Genomic DNA, 25,028 nt, shown 5'->3' with positions numbered 1-25,028 from the left:
AACGCTGTAGTAAAAGAAATTTGACGGATAAGTCCAAATGGAAGATTTCTTTGTACTTGTAAAGCAATTATCTTTCAAATAAAAGAAAACCCAATAAAGTATCTACAGCTGTTTCAGAGATACAGCATTTTAAAATTTTTTCCGAAATTCACATCTTCAAAATGGCATGCCAGTGTTATCTTTTGAGGGCTGTATCTCGGATCATTTTTTTGAGAATAACATCCAAGACTATGAAGGTAAGATTTTTTCCTAGCCTGCCTGAATCGATATGAACTATGCCTGAGGTTAATTGAACATACAGACAGAAACCGCAGATAGACAGACAGACAGATAGAAGAGCATGGCGCAATTGTTGTTAAGGATTATTAATGTAGCTACACATATCTTTAATTCAACCTTTGCACTGAACATAGTGTAGTATGATATGGAATGTTTTACTTGAGGCTTATCACAGCAGATCATAGGAATTTACACATAAACATGTTTTAAACATGCAAGAGGACCTTATGGACTGACTGTGTTGAGCTTTCTTGATACTTCTAGGACTTGAAGGATTGCTGTATATAGACATCAATTTACTAAAGCAGAACAATGCAATTCTCAAAAATACCCTAAAGAATTAGGCTTGAAAATTTGAAAATTCAAACTGTTAAATACAAAATATTTCTGACAATTTAACCACATTGCCTGTAGCTGAGTACATATCATTTTAATCTCATAAGCTCTAGATCGCTGGTTTGATTCCCAGCAGAGATAAAATTTTTAACTTTTATTTGAATTCATAATTATTTTCACATTGAAGTGTTAGCAAATTTTGATGTGAATCATAATTTTTAACCAAAATTTGTTATTTAAGAATTATATTTATTAATAAATGTTGAATCCAAACAAAAGTTAAAAAATCTATCTGTAATGGGAATCAAACCAGAAACCCTGTGGTTACACGGGTAGATCGCTGCACCCTGAGCTATGGGTTGTTTGATAGTATAAATAGAAACCTCTTATTATTTTGACTTTTTTGAGAATTTTATTGTATTGCTGTAAGAAATTGATATATGTGTACTGATCTTGAAGTACTAAAAGTATGAACAAAATCCAGGTGGGGCTGTCCATAAGTGTAAGTGCAGCTTTATGGAACAGTGGAAAAATGTTGAACATTGCACTTGTGAAAACTGACAAAGACAGTGTAACTGGACTACCAGTTGCTGTTCCTGCATTACATATGTTAAACTTACATTTATTTGTTACAAAAAAATGTTGACTTGCTGTGTCAGTGCTAGTAATATAATATGTATACAATTATAACCAAGATATTTTCCTATGACACTCTCAGTTGAAGTATTGTGTTTTACAGTTTGTTAGTTTTGTGATTTTCCACAAAAATGTGTATTATTGCATGACAGGTTTAATCAGAAATGGTATGAAGAACAGTTGCTTGTTGCCCTTACCTATTGGATTTATAGGGATCATGTTTTATGAACAGCACTCGTTTGATTTCTTTCTCTCTCCACACACACACACACACACACACACACACACACACACACACACATTGCGCTGGTGAGATCACCGTAGAGCACACATGGGAGTTTGGGAGTTGTGTGCAGAAAAGGATGAAGTGTATAGAAATAGTTTTAACAGAGGGAGACTGCAGAGAGGAATGAGTGAGTGTAGATTATTGGAGTGAAGTGGTGGATATAAGGACAGGAAAGGAATTGGGTGTGGAAAAGGGGCCAGCAAAGATTGAGGCCAGGAGGACTGTGGAACTGAAGACGATTGTAAAGAAAATTTCCATATCTTTGTAATTCACAGGACATTGCCTGACAGCTCAGCAACACTTTCAATCTTATTTATGTGCCTGTCTATCATTCAACGTTAGCTTTACTCATTATCATATATACTACTCACTCACCATCTCTTACTTTTCTTGTATGCAATGTACGTTTGCATTGTGTCTTACGATTTCTCCATAAAATGTGGATGGAACTATTCAGTTTAATTTGATTCATATTCCAAATGGCATGACTAACTGTCTGGTGTACGACCTGTTAGAAGTCAAGTAGAGGATAAATTAATTATTGAAGCAATATTATATTGATTGCCTGAACTTGTAGTCAGAGCTGATGATATGCGAGAAATACTTCAGATTAAATTTCCTTAGGATAGGTTCCTTAATCCTTATCTGCTACAGACCATCTCAGACTGCTACAATTTTTTCTCTCTTGATATTTCACACACCCCTGTGAAGCGAAGTGGACTGTTCTGGTAAGCTACATTTGCCAATACTCTTGCATTGTTGCTGCCTTTTGTTTCATATTTATGGGCCTTGAGAGGTGTCACAGATGTACCATTGTGTTTTCAAGTCTTGTTTCTGTTGAGTATTACCGTTTCTTCATAGCAAGGAAAACAGGACAGTCTATGTGACCTTCTGTGTTTCTACAAGAAATTTATTCACAATGGCAAACACAGACAACCACTAGCTGTGGTGACACTGAAAATTTGGGATGGACTAGGACTCAAACCCAGATTCCCGCTTATTGCGAGCGGTTGCCTTACCATTAGGCTATCCTATCATGTCTCATGGCCAGACCCAAAGTTCCATTTGTTGTCAACCGTGTGTTTTCTCTTGTTTCAATGAGACAAATGTTGAATTTCAAGAACACCCTGTTGAATTGTCAGAGGGAGACATTGCTGACAGTGATAATGACCCTGATATTCATATATTTAATGATCCCAACATGAACTTGGAGCTGGAAACTGAAAGTGATGAAGACGTGTTAGCTGGATTATGGAGAAGCTTACTTCTTCAGTGAAAACAGATGTTTTTAATGGAGAAAATAGCAGCTACCAGCTTATGTAAGAATGAGGACATGACATTGTCTTGCATCTTCTGTGGGCTGCAACATAGCAAAAAGTCTCAAAGAAAGACCTAGTGTTTTGGAGATATGGAATCTGTTTTTGCCCAAGATTTTGTTGACAAAATCACTCTTTGGACAAATGTGAAAATACCTAAGCTTAGAACACAATACACCAATGATGCTTATCATATCTAGACGATGTTGATGCCATTGAATTTAAGGGACTAATTGGGCTCTAGCGTATTCAGCCATTTTCAATTCAGGGAGTGAATCATTTTACGTATTGTTTGCAATTCATGGAAAAGGCATAGATGTTTTCATACGTTATGTTAGTAAAGACAGATTATTGTTTTTATTATTAGCATTATGATTTAACAACCCAGATGATAAGAAGTAAAGAAGTAAAGAAGGAAGGTAGACAAATCAACAGCAAATTGAAATATCTTTCTGCATTTCATTGAAAACAATCAACTTAACTAGTCTGTAGGTGAAGCAGGGAGTGTCAGTTAAATTCTTGTATATTTTTGTGGCAATGTGGTTTCAGAATGTATGTGGCAAATATGGCTTGAAAATTCAGTGTTTGACTGACACACATACAAATTACTTATATAATGCTTACATTTATTCCAGACACACAGTGGTGGTCACATCCTTTCAACCCATGAAAAAAGCCACAGTGTTCCCATGTAGGCTATTATTCGTTTGGTGAAAACTATTGAAAACACATTGAGGAATCGCACATTGGTTGGTAGGCTGTATAGAAACACAAAGGAGATTCCATAGCAGTTTCCAGCAAATAAGAATCAAGTAGATTTTTTCATCTATCCGTTTAAATAAGAATCAAGGCATAAAGACAACTGTTTTATGGTTTTATTGAAGAAACGGCACTGGTTTCCGTTGTGTTCAAAAAAATTCAAAGCTTCAGTACTAATTTCTTCTATGCACCATTCAGTAAACAATGATCCTGACTCAAGAAAACCTGAGATCATCATGTTTTATAACTTGACAAAAGATGATGTTGGACTGTGTCGGCTTGTTCATTAAGTTGCTGAGCAAGGTGATGACCTTTTCTTCACATTAGTGGATGTTGCTTATGGTGTTAGTTCACATGTATTACATCGAGTTTATCCAAAGGCAGAAGTAGCAATGAGGTTGATCTTCATGAAGACTCTAGCAAGAGATCTTATTGAAACTCGTATGAAGCATAAATTTCATATTGGATGCTTGCCACAAGACTTCAGTGGCACCATCAAAAGAATACTTAATATACAAAATGATCGTCAAACACGTAAAGAATTGTTTGAAAACCATGTGTCTTTTGCCCTCCTTGTCTGAAGAGGAAAACAAGATAACCATATTTTGATTTGTTAGGAATATTCTAGAAAGTTCTGCATGAAATGTGTGCATGTTGAAAGTTATTAATATGTTATCCAAGGCATCACAAGAATTTATAACTACTTTGGCAAATTTTCTCCTTTTGTAGAATTAAGGGGTGCAATAATCACTTTGTGTTGAAACAATGATAAGTAAACTCAAAGCTGATTCTGTGTATGGTTTCTCATAAGCGAAATGTGTGTTTGCTTATAATTATGTTGAGAATCTGTGATATTATCTTCCTCATGTTAAGCCGTGAGTGAGTGGAGAGGTAATTGTGTATTATTATTTTAGTAAGACATTACTCAAAAATATACTAAAATTTTGCTGTGTTTTAGTTGTCCCAGTGTTGTAAATCCTGCATTGTTTATGGAAATTTTAATTTTTTAAAAGTATACTTCCAAGAGCTGTAACTAGCAGCAAGCAGTCATGAAGTTATATATTCACCAAAATAATGGTTTTAGACATGGAAAAATAAAAGGGTGATGTGAGAGACCCCTCCATAGTAATTGTGTTCCTGTCCAACATACTTAGTAGTTGAGGGTTAAAATTAATGTAACAGCTTTCCACTTAAGGTAAAAAAGCATAAACACATTCACTAATAATGTAGCAGCATATAATAAGTAGAAGTAACTGAGTGTAGGCTAACAGACTGTGCACTTCATACTTCGCATTATGTGAACTTTCCAAAAGACGTTGGCATTCTTCATTCTGTTTCCAGTTAGTTATTTTACAGGTTCTTATCCAGACAAAGTTGAAATTTACTGCCATTATGGACCATTTTCATGTAAATAAATCTGTATATCTACTCACTCCAAATAAAGAAAAATACATGATGATCAATATTCTAAAGTGAATTTTTAACACAGCACAATGAAACTGCTTGTACCTTGTGCTGAAGTAGAGTTTGAATATTTCTCAGAGTCCATTACAATGTTGGTGTGAATAAACAAGAAATTTGTTTCAGCATTTCAGAGTTGTATCATAGATCCCAGGTAGGCAGAACCAAAACTTGCACACTTGAAGCAAAATTGAGAAAAGTTAACTGGAAATTTCTAACAATAATTTGTTTTGTAGTTACAGTAATATCATTTACCTTTACTCATGTTTTAGATTTTTTCTGACTCATTTATCTATTAAAACTGTTGGTGAATTGCCAATTAGAACTTTTGTAAGTGTGCAAAATTATTTTGACTAATTATTTTTGTCTTTGTATATTAAAAACAAAGATTCCAAGACTTACCAAGCGGGAAAGCGCCGGCAGACAGGCACATGAACAAAACACACAAACACACACACAGAATTACGAGCTTTCGCAACTGGCAGTTGCTTCGTCAGGAAAGAGGGAAGGAGAGGGAAAAATGAAAGGATGTGGGTTTTAAGGGAGAGGGTAAGGAGTCATTCCAATCCCGGGAGCAGAAAGACTTCCCTTAGGGGAAAAAAAGGACAGGTGTACACTCGCGCACACACACACACACACACACACACACACATATCCATCCGCACATACACAGACACAAGCAGACATATTTAAAGGCAAAGAGTTAAGGGCAGAGATGTCAGTCGAGGCGGAAGTACAGAGGCAAAGAAGTTGTTGAAAGACAGGTGAGGTATGAGCGGCGGCAACTTGAAATTAGCGGAGGTTGAGGCCTGGCGGATATCGAGAAGAGAGGATATACTGAAGGGCGAGTTCCCATCTCCAGAGTTCGGATAGGTTGGTGTTGGTGGGAAGTATCCAGATAACTCGGACGGTGTAACACTGTGCCAAGATGTGCTGGCCGTGCATCAAGGCATGTTTAGCCACAGGGTGATCCTCATTACCAACAAACACTGTCTGCCTGTGTCCATTCATGCGAATGGACAGTTTGTTGCTGGTCATTCCCACATAGAAAGCATCACAGTGCAGGCAGGTCAGTTGGTAAATCACGTGGGTGCTTTCACATGTGGCTCTCCCTTTGATCGTGTACACCTTCCGGGTTACAGGACTGGAGTAGGTGGTGGTGGGAGGGTGCATAGGACAGGTTTTACACCGGGGGCGGTTGCAAGGGTAGGAGCCAGAGGGTAGGGGAGGTGGTTTGGGGATTTCATAGGGATGAACCAGGAGGTTACGAAGGTTAGGTGGACGGCGGAAAGACACTCCACTCCACCAAAATTTTGCACAGAGCATAACTTAATCGTAGCTAACACTTGGTTCAAGAATCATAGAAGAAGGTTGTAAACATGGAAGAAGCCTGGAGATACTGACAGGTTTCAGATAGATTATATAATGGTAAGGCAGAGATTTAGGAACCAGGTTTTAAACTGTAAGACATTTCCAGGGGCAGATGTGGACTCTGACCGAAAAGGTGGGCATTTAAGGAGATGGGACCTGGATAAACTGACTAAACCAGAGGTTGTACAGAGTTCCAGAGAGAGAATAAGGGAACAATTGACAGGAATGGGGGAAAGAAATACAGTAGAAGAAGAATGGGTAGCTTTGAGGGATGAAGTAGTGAAGGCAGCAGAGGATCAAGTAGGTAAAAAGACGAGGGCTAGAAGAAATATTTGTGTAAGAGAAGAAATATTGAATTTAATTCATGAAAGGAGAAAACATAAAAATGCAGTAAATGAAGCAGGCAAAAAGGAATACAGACGTCTCAAAAATTAGATCGACAAGAAGTGCAAAATGGCTAAGCAGGCATGGCTAGAGGACAAATGTAAGGATGTAGAGGCTTATCTCATTAGGGGTAAGATAGATACTGCCTACAGGAAAATTTAAGAGACCTTTGGAGAAAAGAGAACCACTTGTATGAACATAAAGAGCTCAGATGGAAACCCAGTCCTAAGCAAAGAAGGGAAAGCAGGAAGGTGTATATAGAGGGTCTATACAAGGGCGATGTACTTGAGGGCAATGTTATAGAAATGGAAGAGGATGTAGATGGAGATGAAATGGGAGATATGATACTGCGTGAAGAGTTTGATAGAGCACTGAAAGACCTGAGTCAGAACAAGGTCCCAGGAGTAGACAACATTCCATTAGAACTACTGACGGTCTTAGTAGACCCAGTCCTGACAAAACTCTACCATCTGGTGAGCAAAATGTATGAGACAGGCGAAATACCCTCAGACTTCAAGAAGAATATAATAATTCCAATCCCAAAGAAAGCAGGTGTTGACAGATGTGAAAATTACCGAACTATCAGTTTAATAAGTCACAGCTGCAAAATACTAATGCAAATTCTTTACAGCCGAATGGAAAAACTGGTAGATGCCGACCTCGGGGAAGATCAGTTTGGATTCCGTAGTAACATTGGAACACGTGACCGTACGACTTATCTTAGAAGAAAGATTAAGGAAAGGCAAACCTTCGTTTCTAGCATTTGCAGACTTAGAGAAAGCTTATGACAATGTTAGACTGGAATACTCTCTTTCAAATTCTAAAGGTGGCAGGGGTAAAATACAGAGAGCGAAAGGCTATTTACAATTTGTACAGAAACCAGATGACAGTTATAAGAGGCGAGGAGCATGAAAGGGAAGCAGTGGTTGGGAAGGGAGTGAGACAGGGTTGTAGCCTCTCCTCGATGTTATTCAATCTGTATATTGAGCAAGCAGTAAAGAAAACAAACGATAAATTTGGAGTAGGTATTAAAATCCACGGAGAAGAAATAAAAACTTTGAGGTTCGCCGGTGACATTGTAATTCTATCAGAGACAGCAAAGGACTTGGAAGAGCAGTTAAACGGAATGGACAGTGTCTTGAAAGGAGGATAAAAAATGAACATTAATAAAAGCAAAACGAGGATAATGGAATGTAGTCGAATTAAGTCGGGTGATGCTGAGGGAATTAGATTAGGAAGTGAGACACTTAAAGCAGTAAAGGAATTTTGCTATTTAGGGAGCAAAATAACTGATGATGGTCAAAGTAGAGAGGATATAAAATGTAGATGGGAAATGGCAAGGAAGCGTTTCTGAAGAAGAGAAATTTGTTAACATCGAGTATAGATTTAAATGTCAGGAAGTTGTTTCTGAAAGTATTTGTTTGGAGTGTAGCCATGTATGTAAGTGAAACATGGACAATAAATAGCTTGGACAAAAAGAGAATAGAAGCTTTCGAAATGTGGTGCTACAGAAGAATGCTGAAGATTAGATGGATAGATCACATAACTAATGATGAAGTATTGAAGAGAATTGGGGAGAAGAGGAGTATGTGGCACAACTTGACAAAAAGAAGGGACCAGTTAGTAGGACATGTCCTGAGGCATCAAGGGATCACAAATTTAGCATTGGAGGGCAGCGTGGATGGTAAAAATCGTAGACGGAGACCAAGAGATGAATACACTAAGCAGATTCAGAAGGATGAGGGTTGCAGTAAGTACTGGGAGATGAAGAAGCTTGCACAGGATAGGATAGCATGGAGAGCTGCATCAAACCAGTCTCAGGACTGAAGACCACAACAACAACAACAACAACTACTTGAATTCATCATAATTCAGACAATTTGCATGAAATAATTATGTTACATACAAAAGCTTTCCTCATGAGTCAGTGTATCTGTTAAAATTCCTGCAGCAGTTCCGGTGATTAGCCTGCACTTGCAGAAGGACACGAGGTGTGTGTGTGTGTGTGTGTGTGTGTGTGTGTGTGTGTGTGTGTGTGTTATATATACACTGATGTTCAAAATTAAAGCAAGAAATGGAAATTCTGCAACATTGTGTTTACTTTGACACAAAACCATATAAACAGGCGATAGTGAAGTAGAAACAATGTAAAGAATACAGATCACAAACAACTGTATAACGGTAGAGAAAAATGTTGTTCTGATTTTTTCCAATTTGGATTTGCACACACATTCTGACAACTGGCTAATGTGTTCAGTATGGGGTGTGACTACATCTAACTTCAATACAGGCCTACCAGCAATGGAGTATGCCATGAATGATGTCATCAATCCCATGTTGAGGAATTAATACCTATTCTTCTTGCAGAACTGCTGTCAAGTCTTGGAGAGACTGCTGATGTGATGCAACCTGTCTCCCAAGAGTGCATGCCAGACATCCTCTATGCGATTCAAATCGGGAGAGGGGGGAGGCCATTTCATGCTGGCAGTATCCTCTGTTTCCAAGAAAACATCAAGCACCCATACTCCACGAGGTTGAGCGTTATCGCCCATCAGTATGAAGTCTGAGGCCCCAGTACCTTGCAACAATGACACATGAGGTCCCAAGATCTTGTCACAGTACCTGCCAGCAGTTAAACCTTGCTGATTCACCCATGCAGTTTCATGCAGAGGTGTTTGAGTGGTCAGCATAATCCCTGCTCCCACCATTAGGGATTCTCCTCAGTATTGGTCTCTTTTCACAGTGTTTGGGTCCGGAAATCGTATTCTGCTGTACCTCCAAATGCGAATCTGTCAAGAATCACTTTGCAGACCAGATCTGGACTCATCTGTGAAAAGAACATTAGCCAACTGTTCGACTGTCCAGGTGGCATGTTGACGTCTCCACTTTAGACATTCCCTTCTGTGAAGAGGCATCAGAGGTACACATACTGCAGGTATCTGCCAATAAAGGCCACTCTGCCAAAGCCTTCTGTACACCGTTTGCCTTGATACAGTACATCCAATGGATGCTACAAGGTCAGATGCCAGATGCTGTGCAGTACTAAGGCAGTATCGCAGTATTCTTACAGACAAGTACTTGTCCTCTCTTTCGGATGTCACATCTGATCAGCCCTGTCCTGGCCATCAGGATACAAGTTTGATCTCTATAAACTGTTGCCCCATCCGAGAAACAACAGACCGATTCACTTTAAGCCATGAGGGCACATCATTTTGCGACTGTCTGCTTCTATTCTTCTGCTGGCCCTCCACTGCAGAGAGTCTGGTAGGTGTCTTCTCTGTGCCATACTGCACCATCTGTGACTGTGTACACAATGATCATGGATGTGGGACTATACTGCAACAAGCACTACGCCATTTGATAGGTGCCATGACATCATTGCTGGCGTGGTTGTCCGTCAACCAGATTGCCATCTTCCGTGCAGAACACGGTCTTACGGACATGTGTTGACAGTTTGTATGATTATATCATGAATTAGACATAGGAAAGGAAAATTGCTTTAATTTTGGACACCAGTGTATATTTTTGTTCTGATTCATGTGCATGTTTACTCATCACAGGAACCAACCCTTGACTGGCCTTAACAATTATCTGTCACCTGTAACTTTTTGAATTGAGGTTTTCTCTCTTTACAGTTCTGTTTCAACAATGACAGACAAATAAAGAAATGAAGAATTTCCCTCTTTTAGGTAATAATTTTATCATGAAAGTGATCAAGTTCTCACTTCAGCATTACAACAGTTGAATCTCAAGCCTTCAGAAACAGATCCACTTCATTGAAAGAGCACTCAGATCTGAAAGTAGGCATTGGAAAGGACAGAAATAGTCTGGCTTGATCTCTGAGATTTGAGCCCTTTTACTACTCCCTGTTGCATTCTCATTGCTGGCAACATAGATGCCATCTATGTTGTGTTCTATATACAACCTTCCTTAGTTTAACACATCAGCATGAGAATATGTTGCAATGGTTAAGAATGTGTTGACTAAGCGAGAAAGTATATATTTGTTTATTTACTAGCCAAAAAACTGTCATTGCCCAGGTATTTATTTATTTATTTATTTATTTATTCCAATCCTCTATTAGTGCATCTCCTCCTCCATCCTATATGTACATCTCCTCTTTCCTCCTCTCCCTGTATATCTCCTTTGTCCTCCTTCTCTGCCCATCTTCTCTTGCCCCCTCTCCCTGTCCATCTCCATTTCCCCCTATCTGACCATCTTCTCTTGCCCCTTTCTATGACCATCTCCTTTTGCCCCTCTCTCTGTCCATTTCCTCTTGCCCCCCATCTCTGTCCATCTCCTCCCTTCCTCTCTCGTTTCATCCACCTCACTTCCCTCCTTTCTGTCCTCCCCTCCTCATATCTGTCCATCACGGCTACCACCCACTCTTTCTATCCATCTTCTCCTCTCCCCTCCCCTCCCCTCCCATCCCCTCCCCTCCCCTCCCCTCCCCTCTCTCTGCCCATCTCTGGCTCTTCCCTTTGTCTGCCCACTTCCATCTCCCCTTCACCCATCTCTCTGCCTGTCTCTTCCTCCGGCTGCCTCTGTTGTCTGTCTGTCTGTCTGTCTGTCTGTCTCCCTCCTCCTTTTCCCTTTTGCTGTTGTCCATTTCTTCCTCTCCCCTCTCTCTGTCCATTTGCCCCTCGCCTATCTCTGTCCATCTACTCCTCCTCCTATTTTCGCCTACCTCCTCCTCCCCCCTCACTGTCTGCCCCTCTCCTCATCTTCCCTTCTCTCTCTCTCTCTCTCTCTCTCTCTCTCTCTCTCTCTCTCTCTCTCTCTCTCTCTCTCTCTACGTTACCACACTCAACCTAGTAGGCGGATGGTGGTTTTTATCCCTGCAGTATCATTTTGCAAATTATAACTAATATGTGTACCACATTTCATTGAAATCATTCCAAGATTTTAGGATGAGCTATTTACCTATGCCTTTGCATATGCTCATGTCAGATATATTTCATGCATATTTATTGTATTCCACGTGTACTTGTGCTAGTTTCACCTGTATGTCTAGCACATTTTGCCCTGCAGTTTCATTTACATTTACATCTACATCCATACTCCGCAAGCCACCTGACGGTGTGTGGCGGAGGGTACCCTGAGTACCTCTATCGGTTCTCCCTTCTATTCCAGTCTTGTATTGTTCGTGGAAAGAAGGATTGTCAGTATGCTTCTGTGTGGGCTCTAATGTCTCTGATTTTATCCTCATAGTCTCTTTGTGAGATATACGTAGGAGGGAGCAATATACGGCTTGAATCTTCGGTGAAGGTATGTTCTCGAAACTTTAACAAAAGCCTGTACCGAGCTACTGAGCATCTCTCCTGCAGAGTCTTCCACTGGAGTTTATCTATAATCTCTGTAACGCTTTCGCGATTACTAAATGATCCTGTAACGAAGCGCGCTGCTCTCCGTTGGATCTTCTCTATCTCTTCTATCAACCCTATCTGGTGCGGATCCCACACTGCTGAGCAGTATTCAAGCAGTGGGCGAATAAGCATACTGTGACCTACTTCCTTTGTTTTCGGATTGCATTTCCTTAGGATTCTCCCAATGAATATCAGTCTGGAATCTGCTTTACCAACGATCAACTTTATGTATTTGGAACACGTATTATGTTCGAGTATAATGTCTTTTCTCGAGACTAGAAATCTACTCTGTAGGAATCAGCATGGGTTTCAAAAAAGACGGTCATGTGAAACCCAACTCGCGCTATTCGTCCACGAGACTCAGAGGGCCATAGACAGGGGTTCACAGGTAGATGCCGTGTTTCTTGAGTTAATGTTTGTGATGTCGTATATCCTGAATATATTTGCTGTATGATATATAATTTTGCAAGTACATCGAGTGGTGTATGTGTCTACTGTCTGTGGGGGTGTTATGAACAGAGTTAGTAGTAAACAAGTAATAAATTAAAACGACATGCATGGTGTGAACAGTTTTTCACACATCTCAGTATTTGACGTCATATCTCCTGAACTGCATGTGGTACAATGATATATTTTAGTATGTACTTAAAGCAGCAAATGTGGATACTGTCTGCAAAATGAGTTGTGAATACTGCTAGTAGTAAGCAACTAAGACATTAAAACATCATGCTCTATGTGGGGATGATGACCATGCAGTTAAGCGTCCGACAAACCAAACATCATGCTTTGTGTGGCAATTTTAACGCACGGGCAGTGAAAACGTAATAAATGACTAATTTTTTTCCTTTCATTATTTTTTGGAGGTTGTCTGTGCGAAAAAGTTTTATTAAGGTTGGAAAATATATTTAAAGGTGTTCGTAAGTCTCTAATTGCTCTCATTGTCAAATAAGGGATAACTAAAGTATGGGTATTCTCAGATTGTGGACTACACTGCTTTTTCACCCCAAACACTTTGAGAGTTGGGTGGTCCCTACCCCCACAGTGATTCTTTCCGGACAGGAAATGAAATTTTACCAAGTTTGGTTGAAATAAGTCCATTGTTTAGGTAGGTATACACTATGTGATCAAAAGTATCCGGACACCTGGCTGAAAGTGACTTAAAAGTTCGTGGCACCCTCCATCAGTAATGCTGGAATTCAATATGGTGTTGGCCCACCCTTAGCTTTGATGACAGCTCAGCTTCCACTCTTGCAGGCATACATTAAATCACATGCAGGAAGGTTTCTTGGGCACTGAGGAGAGGTATCGATGTTGATCGGTGAGGCCTGGCATGAAGTCTGTATTCCAAAACATCCCAAAGGTATTCTGTAGGATTCAGGTCAGGACTCCGTGCAGGCCAGTCCATTACAGGGATGTTATTGTCATGTAACCACTCTGCCACAGGCCGTGTTCGATTGTGTTGAAAGATGCAGTCACCGTCCCTGAATTGCTCTTCAACAGCGGGATGCAAGAAGGTGCTTAGAACTTCAGTGTAGCCCTATGCTGTGATAGTGCCACGCAAAGCAACAAGGGGTGCTAGCCCCTTCCATGAAAAACATGACCACACCATAACACCAGTGCCTCCGAATTTTACTGTTGGCACTACACATGCTGGCAGATGATGTTCACTGGGCATTTGCCATATCCACTCCCTGCCATCGGATTGCCACATTGTGTACCATGATTCGTCACTCCACACAATGTTTTTCCACTGTTCAGTCATCCAATGTTTACGCTCCGTACACCAAGCGAGGGATCTTTTGTCATTTACCAGCCACTCTACCGTGAAATCCAAATTTTCTCACCTCCTACCTAACTGCCATAGTACTTGCAGTGGATCCTGAAGCAGTTCGGACCCTCTTCAACAGTCGGCGGCCTCTGTCAGTCAACAGATGAGGTTGGCCTCTATGCTTTTGTGCTGTACATGTCCCTTCACGTTTCACTTCACTGACACATTGGAAACAGTGGATCTAGGGATGTTTAGGAGTGTGGAAATCTCATGTGCAGAGGTATGACACAAGTGATACCCAATCACCTGACCACATTCGAAGTCTGTGAGTTCTGCGGAGTGCCCCATTTGCTCACTCACAATATCTAAGAATGCTGAAGATTAGATGAAGATTAGACGGGTAGATCACATAACTAATGAGGAAGTATTGAATAGGATTGGGGAGAAGAGAAGTTTGTGGCACAACTTGATCAGAAGAAGGGGTTGGTTGGTAGGACATGTTCTGAGGCATCAAGGGATCACGAATTTAGTATTGGAGGGCAGCGTGGAGGGCAAAAATTGTAGAGGGAGACCAAGAGATGAATACACTAAGCAGATTCAGAAGGATGTGGGTTGCAGTAAGTACTGGGAGATGAAGAAGCTTGCACAGTATAGGGTAGCATGGAGAGCTGCATCAAACCAGTCTCAGGACTGAAGACCACAACAACAACAACAACAACAACAACAACACAAACACAAACACAAACAGAGGTTGCTGATATCAAGTAGGTGGCAGCACAAAGCACCTAATATGAAAAACTTATGTTGTTGGGTGTGTCCGGATACTTTTGATCATATAGTTTATCTTTATAGTTTTTCTGGATTTAACTTGATCTGATCATTGTCATCAGTTACTCTCTTACATTGGACCAGTGTTTCACACATACAGTATCTTCTTTTATATTGTAGTTACCTAAGAAATAATAATTTTGAGATTACAAATAGTATTAAATTGATTTGAGTGTCTAAAAGGGCAGTGTGAGTAAATTATACTGACTATAAGCTAATAAAGTTAATACTGGCAGTACTTGTACTACTGCAGCTGCTTTCACCAATAGTTACAATGGTAATAATGCCCCCTTAGTATTCAGTCATATCCTCCAGTGAGTGGAATTGTAATGGATTTTCCACCACCTGGCTGAGCTACAGCCGCTTTTAAGCAGATACCCTGCATTCTGTATTGCCACCCAGGAAACATGGTTTTCAGCAACTCAGATCCTGTTCGTTATGGCTACTGAGGTTGTTTTAAGAATGTACCAACTATAGAGGGTGTAGGATGGAGTTGGTAGGTATGTGCTGGACTCCAGAATACAGTGGCTTTGTGCCTCTTGATACACCATTGGAGGCTGTCGCTGTTCGAGTATTGGCATATCAGGATTTATTTACAATCTGTAATGTTTATCTGCCTCCCAATTTTGTTATGTCCCAAAGTGTACTACCTGCATTACTCTCTCAACTCCTCCAACCTTTCCTAGTCTTGGGCGATTTCAATGCTCATAACACTTTGTGGGGTAGAACAATGATTACTGGCTGTGGCACAGCCATCGAAACTTGACTGGCACATCTTGATCTTTGCTTCTTGAAATCTGGTACCCCCACACACTTAAATGTGACGTACAGAACTTTTTCAGCCATTGATCTCACCTTTTGCAGTCCTGGTTGTCTACCATCTATCCACTGGAGAGAGATTGATGACCTGTGTGGTAGTGACCACTTTCTGATCTTTCTGTCCCTCCTTCAGCATTGCTCCCATGAGCACCCACCCAGTTGGGTTGTCTGTAATGCTGACTGAGATGGATTCACCTCTACTATCGTCCTTAGTTCCCCATTGCAAGGCAGTATCATTGAGGCTGTTCACCATACAATGGCAGTCATTCATTTGGCAGCCAACCAAGCCATCCCTTATTCCTCAAGATCCCTTTGTCGGGAGATGGTGCCTGGTGGACCCCAGAGATTGTTGCAGCCGTTAGAGATTGTAGGCAGGCTCTCCAATGTGATAAGTGGCATTCTTCGCTGGAGCACCTCATTGCCTTTAAGACAGCTCCATGCCCATGTTTACTATCTCATAATAAAACGACAAAAGCAAGAATTTTGGGTTTGGTACGTTTCCACCATTGGACCATGTACCTTTCCATCACAGGAATAGGCAAAGATTAGGCGACTCTACGGTTTCCAGTCTCCTGCAGGTGTTCCAAGTATTTCCTTAGATGATACTGAGCCAGATGCTGTTGCCGAGTATTTTGCTGAGCATTATGCTCGTGCATCTACCACCCCACCTTTTATCTCGTAAAAACAGTGGGAGGAGTGAATGCACAGTCATATAATGCTCCATTCAGTGGATGGGAACTCTCCGGTGCCGTAGCCCATGGCCAGACCGCATCCAGAACCGAATGCTGAAACATTTCCCAGTGGATTGTTAGCGTCACATCCTTGGTCTCTTGGAATGAGGATGAGTTCCCATCCCAGAGTCAAGAAAGCACGATAGTTCTGGTACTGAAACATAGGTAAGAACCCCCTCGAGATGGACAGTTATCATCCTGTAAGCGTTACCAACCTTCACTGTGTTGGCTCCTTGAATCTCAAGGCCTTTTGGCTGCATCACAGGGTGGTTTCTACAAAGGCCACTCCACTACTGATAACTTGGTTCACCTAGAGTTCGCCATACGGACAGCCTTTGCTTGTTAATAGCACCTCATCGCCATATTTTTTGACCTACAGAAAGCTTATGACACGACACGACACCACCACATCAGTACTACGTTACATGAGTGGAGTCTCTGGAGACCACTCTCAATTTTTGCCAAGAATCACTGTGGCACCGTATGTTCTGAGTCAAGTGGGCAGATCACTTAGTACCCGCCCTGCCCCCCAGATATCCAAGAGAACGGTCCCCACAGGGGCAGGGCTCTGTATTGAGTGTCCCCATCTTTCTGAAGGCTATCAGTGGCCTTTGCATCACTCTCATTATATGCTGATGAGTTTTTGTTTTCATCACTCCTCTAGTATGGTTGTTGCAGAGTGCTGCCTACAGGAAGCCATAAGAAAGGCACAGTCGTGGTCTCTCAGCCATGGCTTTTGGTTATCAGCAACCAAGACTCATGTCATGCTCTTCTGTCACCATCATACTGCCCACTCCTTGTAGTTGAGGTGCCCACTGGTCTTCAATCCTGGCAGACATGGCATGCACACCTTCATGAACTTAAGCAAAAGTGCTGGTGACACCTCATTACACATTGCTGCCTCAGTAACACTAGCCGAGGTGCAGATTGCTCTACCCTTTTGTGGCTCTACAAAGCCCCGATTCAGTCCTGTCTTGACTATAGGAGTCTTGCAAATGCTTCAATGTCATCCTCAGCATTGCAGATGCTGGACCTCATTCATCATTGTGGGATACAACTTGTGACAGGTCCCTTCTAAACTAGCCCTGTGAACAGCCTATTAGTCAAGGCTGGAGTCCCTTCATTACCTATCAGGCACCAACAAAAGCTGCTGAATTACACTGTATGCATTTGTAGCTTCCCTGAACATCCAGACTATCATGTCCTTTTCCTTGGAAGTGACTCCACCTCCAACAGAAGCGATCCAGAACTGGATTTACAATTGTGGCATGCCTCCAGTTTTTGTTTGGAACTGCAGCTTTCTCCACTGTCACCTCTGGTCAGAAAGGCATTGCATATTCCCCCATGGCTTGTGCCCTGACCTCAGTTTTTCCTACACGTCTCCTTTGGTCTAAAAGAGTCTGTTGACCCCATGATTTTTCGCCACCTGTTCTTGGCTGCGCTTGTGAAGTATCCAGGTTTGGAAGCGGTATTCACCAATGACTTAATAGTTGACGGACGAGCGGGCTTTGCGAGCTCACATGCCTAGTGCAGTGAACTCCACTCTCTGCCAAATGGCTGCAGTGTCTTCACTGCTGAATTGATGGCCATTAAATTAGCCCTTAGCATGTTCGTTCTTACACTGGCAAGAGTATCCTAATCTGTTGTTCCTCCCTTAGCAGCCTTCAGGCTATAGATCAGTGCTACTCTCCTCACCCACTGGTTATGGCTATCAAGGATCTTGTCTCAGATGTCAATCAAGCTGGTCTGTCATTTTCGTTTGGACCCCGGTCATGTTGGGATTTCGGGAAATGAATGAGCTGACCGGTTTGCCAAGCTGTCCAGCAGGATGCCAATTCTGGAAATGGGGGTCCCAGAACCGGACCATTGTTTGTTTATAAGCCATCAGCTGCTGGAAGTCTGGAGCTCAGAATGGCCTGTCCTCATCTCCCCAAACAAACAGGATAATTACGGAGAACATGACCATGTGGCAGTCCTCCCTAAGTGCTTCTCACAGGGAAGTCACTGTCCTCTGTAGACCCTGCGTTGCCCACACTTGGCTGAATCCTGCCCACATTTCCAGATGTGAGGCTCCCCCTCACTGCCAATTCCAAGCCCGCCTGATGGTGGTCCACTTACTCCTAGACTGCCCTAACTTGGATGCTTAGAGACAGCATGTTAATCTTCTTGACATGCTACCTTTGGTGTTAGCAGACAATGACAACTTGCCTGACCTGCTGTTGAGTTTTTGCCCACAAAGGCGGTTCCTGTTCATCCCTATAAGGTAGGGCTCTTTGGTGTCATTGACTGCCTTTCTCTTTATCCTTTTTAATTTCTTAGTTTAAATTCCTTGTCTTGACTGATCTTTTAACAACTTGTCTGTGTTGTCTTTCTTCTGGACTTCATCTCTGTTTTTTTATTGTGTTAGTTACCCTTAGGCTTTCCAGGATTTGCCTTTCACCTCCTTCCTTTGACTTCTACTCCTGGTTTGCTACTTAACGGATGAAGGAACTGAAGACCTTGCAGTTTAGTCCCTTTCACTCCAGACAAACCATTCAGCATCCAGGAAGGTGGTATGTTGGTTTGAGATCACAAATGTGCAATAAGACAAGCCTAATAACTTATTTGAAAAGGCTAAGAGTATGCCCACAGCTACAACAGTGGCATAAAACATTTGTTATATCTGTGGCTGAAAGTAGTAAACACACACACACACACACACACACACACACACACACACACACACACACAGACAGACAGACAGACAGACAGACAGAGAGAGAGAGAGAGAGAGAGAGAGAGAGAGAGAGAGAGAGTGAGAGAGAGAGATGTTCCTCCCTCATCTCATAATATTAATTTTTTGGAATTAAGTGTTCTTGTTATTGCTTGTCATTGGCATTCATTTTTTATGAAATGCGTTAAATAATATCTGAACGGTACTGCTTGCTAAAACATTACAGGATTAAATTCTGACATATTAAACTTGCTTCTAACTGATCCTTCCTCTTCTTTAGGTCAGCAAAGAAAAATACACATTCTGAAGAAGGCTGGGGCAACTCCGCCTATGTTGTATCAAAAGTTGGAGTTAGTGCTTTAACTTTCATACAACAGAGAAAGTTTGACTGTGATGAGAGACCTGATCTTGTTGTAAATGCTGTGCATCCTGGATATGTTGATACTGACATGACAAGTCATACGGGACCATTAACCATTGAAGAAGGTATTGGTCTTAAATGTATCTGTGATAGTTAAAAGATCACATGTATTTAGAAAGTAAATGTATGATCAGTAATATGGCATAACTAGATTAACATGTTCAGCAGTATTTTAACATTTAAATTAACGTACAGCCCATACTAGATGCTCAGCTTTAGTTTACAAAGAGTCAAGTGTAGGGAGAAATCTGACTTTTGGCATCAAATCACATCTCATCCTTAAACAGAAATTTAAATATTTCCTCAGAGTACTCCTGTGAAGTGACAATTGTGAGTGGTTGTTGTTGTTGTTGTTGTTGTGGTCTTCAGTCCTGAGACTGGTTTGATGCAGCTCTCCATGCTACTCTATCCTGTGCAAGCTTCTTCATCTCCCAGTACCTACTGCAACATACATCCTTCTGAATCTGCTTAGTGTACTCATCTCTCGGTCTCCCTCTACGATTTTTACCCTCCACACTGCCCTCCAATGCTAAATTTGTGATCCCTTGATGCCTCAAAACATGTCCTACCAACCGATCCCTTCTTCTAGTCAAGTTGTGCCACAAACTTCTCTTCTCCCCAATCCTATTCAATACCTCCTCATTAGTTACGTGATCTATCCACCTTATCTTCAGTATTCTTCTGTAGCACCACATTTCGAAAGCTTCTATTCTCTTCTTGTCCAAACTAGTTATCGTCCATGTTTCACTTCCATACATGGCTACACTCCAAACAAATATTTTCAGAAATGACTTCCTGACACTTAAATCTATATTCGATGTTAACAAATTTCTCTTCTTCAGAAACGCTTTCCTTGCCATTGCCAGTCTACATTTTATATCCTCTCTACTTTGACCATCATCAGTTATTTTACTTCCTAAATAGCAAAACTCCTTTACTACTTTAAGTGTCTCATTTCCTAATCTAATTCCCTCAGCATCACCCGATTTAATTGGACTACATTCCATTATCCTCGTTTTGCTTTTGTTGATGTTCATCTTATATCCTCCTTTCAAGACACTGTCCATTCCGTTCAACTGCTCTTCCAAGTCCTTTGCCGTCTCTGACAGAATTACAATGTCATCGGCGAACCTCAAAGTTTTTACTTCGTCTCCATGAATTTTAATACCTACTCCAAATTTTTCTTTTGTTTCCTTTACTGCTTGCTCAATATACAGATTGAATAACATCGGGGAGAGGCTACAACCCTGTCTCACTCCTTTCCCAACCACTGCTTCCCTTTCATGCCCCTCGACTCTTATGACTGCCATCTGGTTTCTGTACAAATTGTAAATAGCCTTTCGCTCTCTGTATTTTACCCCTGCCACCTTTAGAATTTGAAAAAGAGTATTCCAGTCAACATTGTCAAAAGCTTTCTCTAAGTCTACAAATGCTAGAAACGTAGGTTTGCCTTTTCTTAATCTTTCTTCTAAGATAAGTCGTAAGGTCAGTATTGCCTCACGTGTTCCAACATTTCGACGGAATCCAAACTGATCCTCCCCGAGGTCCGCATCTACCAGTTTTTCCATTCGTCTGTAAAGAATTCGCGTTAGTATTTTGCAGCTGTGACTTATTAAACTGATAGTTCGGTAATTTTCACATCTGTCAGCACCTGCTTTCTTTGGGATTGGAATTATTATATTCTTCTTGAAGTCTGAGGGTACATACATCTTGCTCACCAGCTGGTAGAGTTTTGTCATGACTGGCTCTCCCAAGGCCGTCAGTAGTTCTAATGGAATGTTGTCTACTCCGGGGGCCTTGTTCCGACTCAGGTTTTTCAGTGCTCTGTCAAACTCTTCACGCAATATCGTATCACCCATTTCGTCTTCATCTACATCCTCTTCCATTTCCATAATATTGTCCTCAAGTACATCACCTTGTATAAACCTTCTATATACTCCTTCCACCTTTCTGCCTTCCCTTCTTTGCTTAGAACTGGGTTGCCATCTGATCTCTTGATATTCATACACGTGGTTCTCTTCTCTCCAAAGGTCTCTTTAATTTTCCTGTAGGCTGTATCTATCTTACCCCTAGTGAGATAAGCCTCTACATCCTTACATTTATCCTCTAGCCATCCCTGTTTAGCCATTTTGCACTTCCTCTCGATCTCATTTTTGAGACGTTTGTATTCCTTTTTGCCTGCTTCATTTACTGCATTTTTATATTTTCTCCTTTCATCAATTAAATTCAATATTTCTTCTGTTACCCAAGGATTTCTAGCAGCCCTCGTCTTTTTACCTACTTTATCCTCTGCTGCCTTCACTACTTCATCCCTCAGAGCTACCCATTCTTCTTCTACTGTATTTCTTTCCCCTATTCCTGTCAATTGTTCCCTTATGCTCTCCCTGAAACTCTGTACAACCTCTGGTTCTTTCAGTTTATCCAGGTCCCATCTCCTTAATTTCCCACATTTTTGCAGTTTCTTCAGTTTTAATCTACAGGTCATAACCAATAGATTGTGGTCAGAGTCCACATCTGCCCCTGGAAATGTCTTACAACTTAAAACCTGGTTCCTAAATCTCTGTCTTACCATTATATAATCTATCTGATACCTTTTAGTATCTCCAGGGTTCTTCCACGTATACAACCTAGTTTCATGATTCTTAAACCATGTGTTACCTATGACTAAGTTGTGCTCTGTACAAAATTCTACTAGGCGGCTTCCTCTTTCATTTCTTAGCCCCAATCCATATTCACCTACTATGTTTCCTTCTCTCCCTTTTCCTACACTCGAATTCCAGTCACCCATTACTATTAAATTTTCGTCTCCCGTCACTATCTGAATAATTTCTTTTATTTCATCGTACATTTCTTCAATTTCTTCGTCATCTGCAGAGCTAGTTGGCATATAAACTTGTACTACTGTAGTAGGTGTGGGCTTCGTATCTATCTTGGCCACAATAATGCGTTCACTATGCTGTCTGTAGTAGCTTACCTGCATTCCTATTTTCCTATTCATTATTAAACCTACTCCTGCATTACCCCTATTTGATTTTGTGTTTATAACCCTGTAATCACCTGACCAGAAGTCTTGTTCCTCCTGCCACCGAACTTCACTAATTCCCACTATATCTAACTTTAACCTATCCATTTCCCTTTCTAAATTTTCTAACCTACCTGCCCGATTACGGGATCTGACATTCCACGCTCCGATCCGTAGAACACCAGTTTTCTTTCTCCTGATAACGACATCCTCCTGAGTAGTCCCCGCCCGGAGATCCGAATGGGGGACTATTTTACCTCCGTAATATTTTACCCAAGAGGATGCCATCATCATTTAATCATACAGTAAAGCTGCATTTCCTCAGGAAAAATTACGGCTGTAGTTTCCCCTTGCTTTCAGCCGTTCGCAGTACCAGCACAGCAACGCCGTTTTGGTTAATGTTGCAAGGCCAGATCAGTCAATCATCCAGACTGTTGCCCCTGCAACTACTGAAAAGGCTGCTGCCCCTCTTCAGGAACCACACATTGTGGTTAAAAATCTAAACTCAGATTTAGTTGGAAATGCCTGTCCAGCCAATTAGATTTAGATTATTCTCAGTTTTCCCAAATCACTATAGGCAAATACTGGATGGTTCCTTCGAAAGTAATGTGACCAGTTTCCATTGCCAGTATTTTTCCAGCTTGAGATTATGTTACTTTTCTAAAGCACTTTTTGTGGACAAGATGTCAAACCCCAAACTTACCTACTTTTTTAAGAGCTACTTCACTGCCACATATTTACAACATTTTAATTTAGAACTTCGTTTCATGGTGAATCGTTCTTTTAGTGTGTTTTCTCCGCAATTACTTTGGGTTTCATAAATCACAATATATTTCTAACTCATCTGCTGCTTTTATTCAGGTTTTTAATTTTCTTATTGTAAGGTTTAGAATTGCACGACTGAAGATAACCTCTCAGCAGATTTTAACATTGTTGCATAGCTTTTGTACTTTCATAGGAACATGGAAACATTCTCTGCACTGTGCAGCTCAAAGGATGGTCAGGCATCAGATTCAAAGAGGTGTGTGTGTGTGTGTGTGTGTGTGTGTGTGTGTGTGTGTGTGTGTGTGTGTGTGTGTGCGCGCACGTGTGTGTGTGTGTGTGTGTGTGTGTGTGTGTGTGTGTGCGCGCGCGCGCGTGTGTGTTTAAAAAAGCTTTACTGTTCTATTTCTTGTATGTGTATCTGTCAGCTGCTCAGTACTGCCGCCATCTGGTGAAATCATCTTTATTCATCCCATTGCTTTTAATTTATCCAAGATTTTCCAAAAACATGATACTTTGCAAGAAATTATCACTGGAACACTTTTTATTCATAATCATCAGCTCCTCTTTAATTTATTTGTTTGATTTATTTATTAATTTATTTGTTTAGGTGTAATTGTTCAGCAGTATGTGCTAATTTTGCCAGTTTATTCAACTGCTCACAAAAAATCTGAATATCTGAATCTGTGTATTTTCACTGTTTCAGGTGCTGTTGCACCTTTACATTGTGCTCTCCTGCCACCTGGAGTAAAATCACCTCGTGGCAAATATATTTGGTGCGATAAAAAAGAGGTTGACTGGATCAGTGGACCAGTTCCATCACAGCACTAACTGATGTGTCTGTTACAATGAAAGCGATGTACTTTGATTGCATGAACTATACTTGCTCAAAATATTACCTGTGTCTGTTAGGACAAACATTCATGCTTCTGTTACCCTTCAGTGTAAGAACAATGTACAAAGGGAAAAAATAAAGTGTTTGGGCAAGTAATTACACATTGTCAAGACACACTTACTGAAATGAATTCAGTTGGAAGTTTTGGGTTAATGTACCATTTGGTGAATAAAATATTGTGTATCATTCAGTGAATTACAAATACGAGGGCTATCCAGAAAGTAAAGAACGTTTGCGCGTACAGTCAGTGTGCCTGTCTCGTGGCAGCCACTCATTGGTTTGTGGTGTTCAGTGTGGTGCAGACAATTGCCACAAGTGATTGGTCAGACATTGTCATCTGGTAAGAGAGAGATAGCTGTGACCATGGCTGTGCCAGTTGCGAACCCTGTAGACTGTGAGGTATGTGGTGTTATATGCTTTCTCCAAGTGGCAAATGTTAGACCCCATGACATTCACCGCAGACATGTTAGCTGTTATGGCATAATGTTCAAAAATGGGAGAACAGATGTTCAAGATGAAGAGAATCAGGATGACCGCACTTCATCACAGATGCTATTAACCAAAAGGTGGATTGCATTGTTTGAGAGAATTGGCAACTTATGGTTAGCAAATTGCATGAACAATGCCAGGGAGTGGCTTGTTCAGTTGTGCACAAAATTGTAATTCAACACTTAGGGTACCACAAGATATGTGCACAGTGTGTGCCACACATGCTCTCAGGTGACCACAAAGCTGTGAGAATGGGAGCTGCATTAGCTTTCTTAGAGCGTTGCAAAAGAGACGGTAACATGTTCATTGACTAGGTTGTTATACGAGATGAAACATTGTTTTCCCATAACACCCCTACAATAATGTGACAGTTTTAGAGTGATGCC

At 41.0% G+C, this 25,028-nt stretch overlaps 1 protein-coding gene across 1 annotated transcript in view; it reads left to right on the top strand.

Moving 5' to 3' along the window:
* LOC126348697 (carbonyl reductase [NADPH] 3-like) overlaps positions 1-24,249 on the top strand; it is a 77,967-nt gene extending 53,718 nt beyond the window's left edge. The window contains exons 5-7 of the mRNA XM_050002380.1: positions 2,659-2,776; positions 19,334-19,539; positions 23,965-24,249. Coding sequence (XP_049858337.1) covers positions 2,659-2,776; positions 19,334-19,539; positions 23,965-24,089 — 449 coding nt within the window. The 3' untranslated portion in view covers positions 24,090-24,249. The remainder of the gene's footprint in view (positions 1-2,658; positions 2,777-19,333; positions 19,540-23,964) is intronic.
* The last annotated feature ends 779 nt before the right edge of the window (positions 24,250-25,028 follow it).

This window comes from Schistocerca gregaria, chromosome 1, assembly GCF_023897955.1.
Source record: "Schistocerca gregaria isolate iqSchGreg1 chromosome 1, iqSchGreg1.2, whole genome shotgun sequence".
Classification (NCBI taxonomy): Eukaryota; Metazoa; Arthropoda; class Insecta; order Orthoptera; family Acrididae; genus Schistocerca; species Schistocerca gregaria.
Note: the sequence above shows the minus strand (reverse complement) of the source record. Positions and strands in the feature narration are given on the sequence as shown.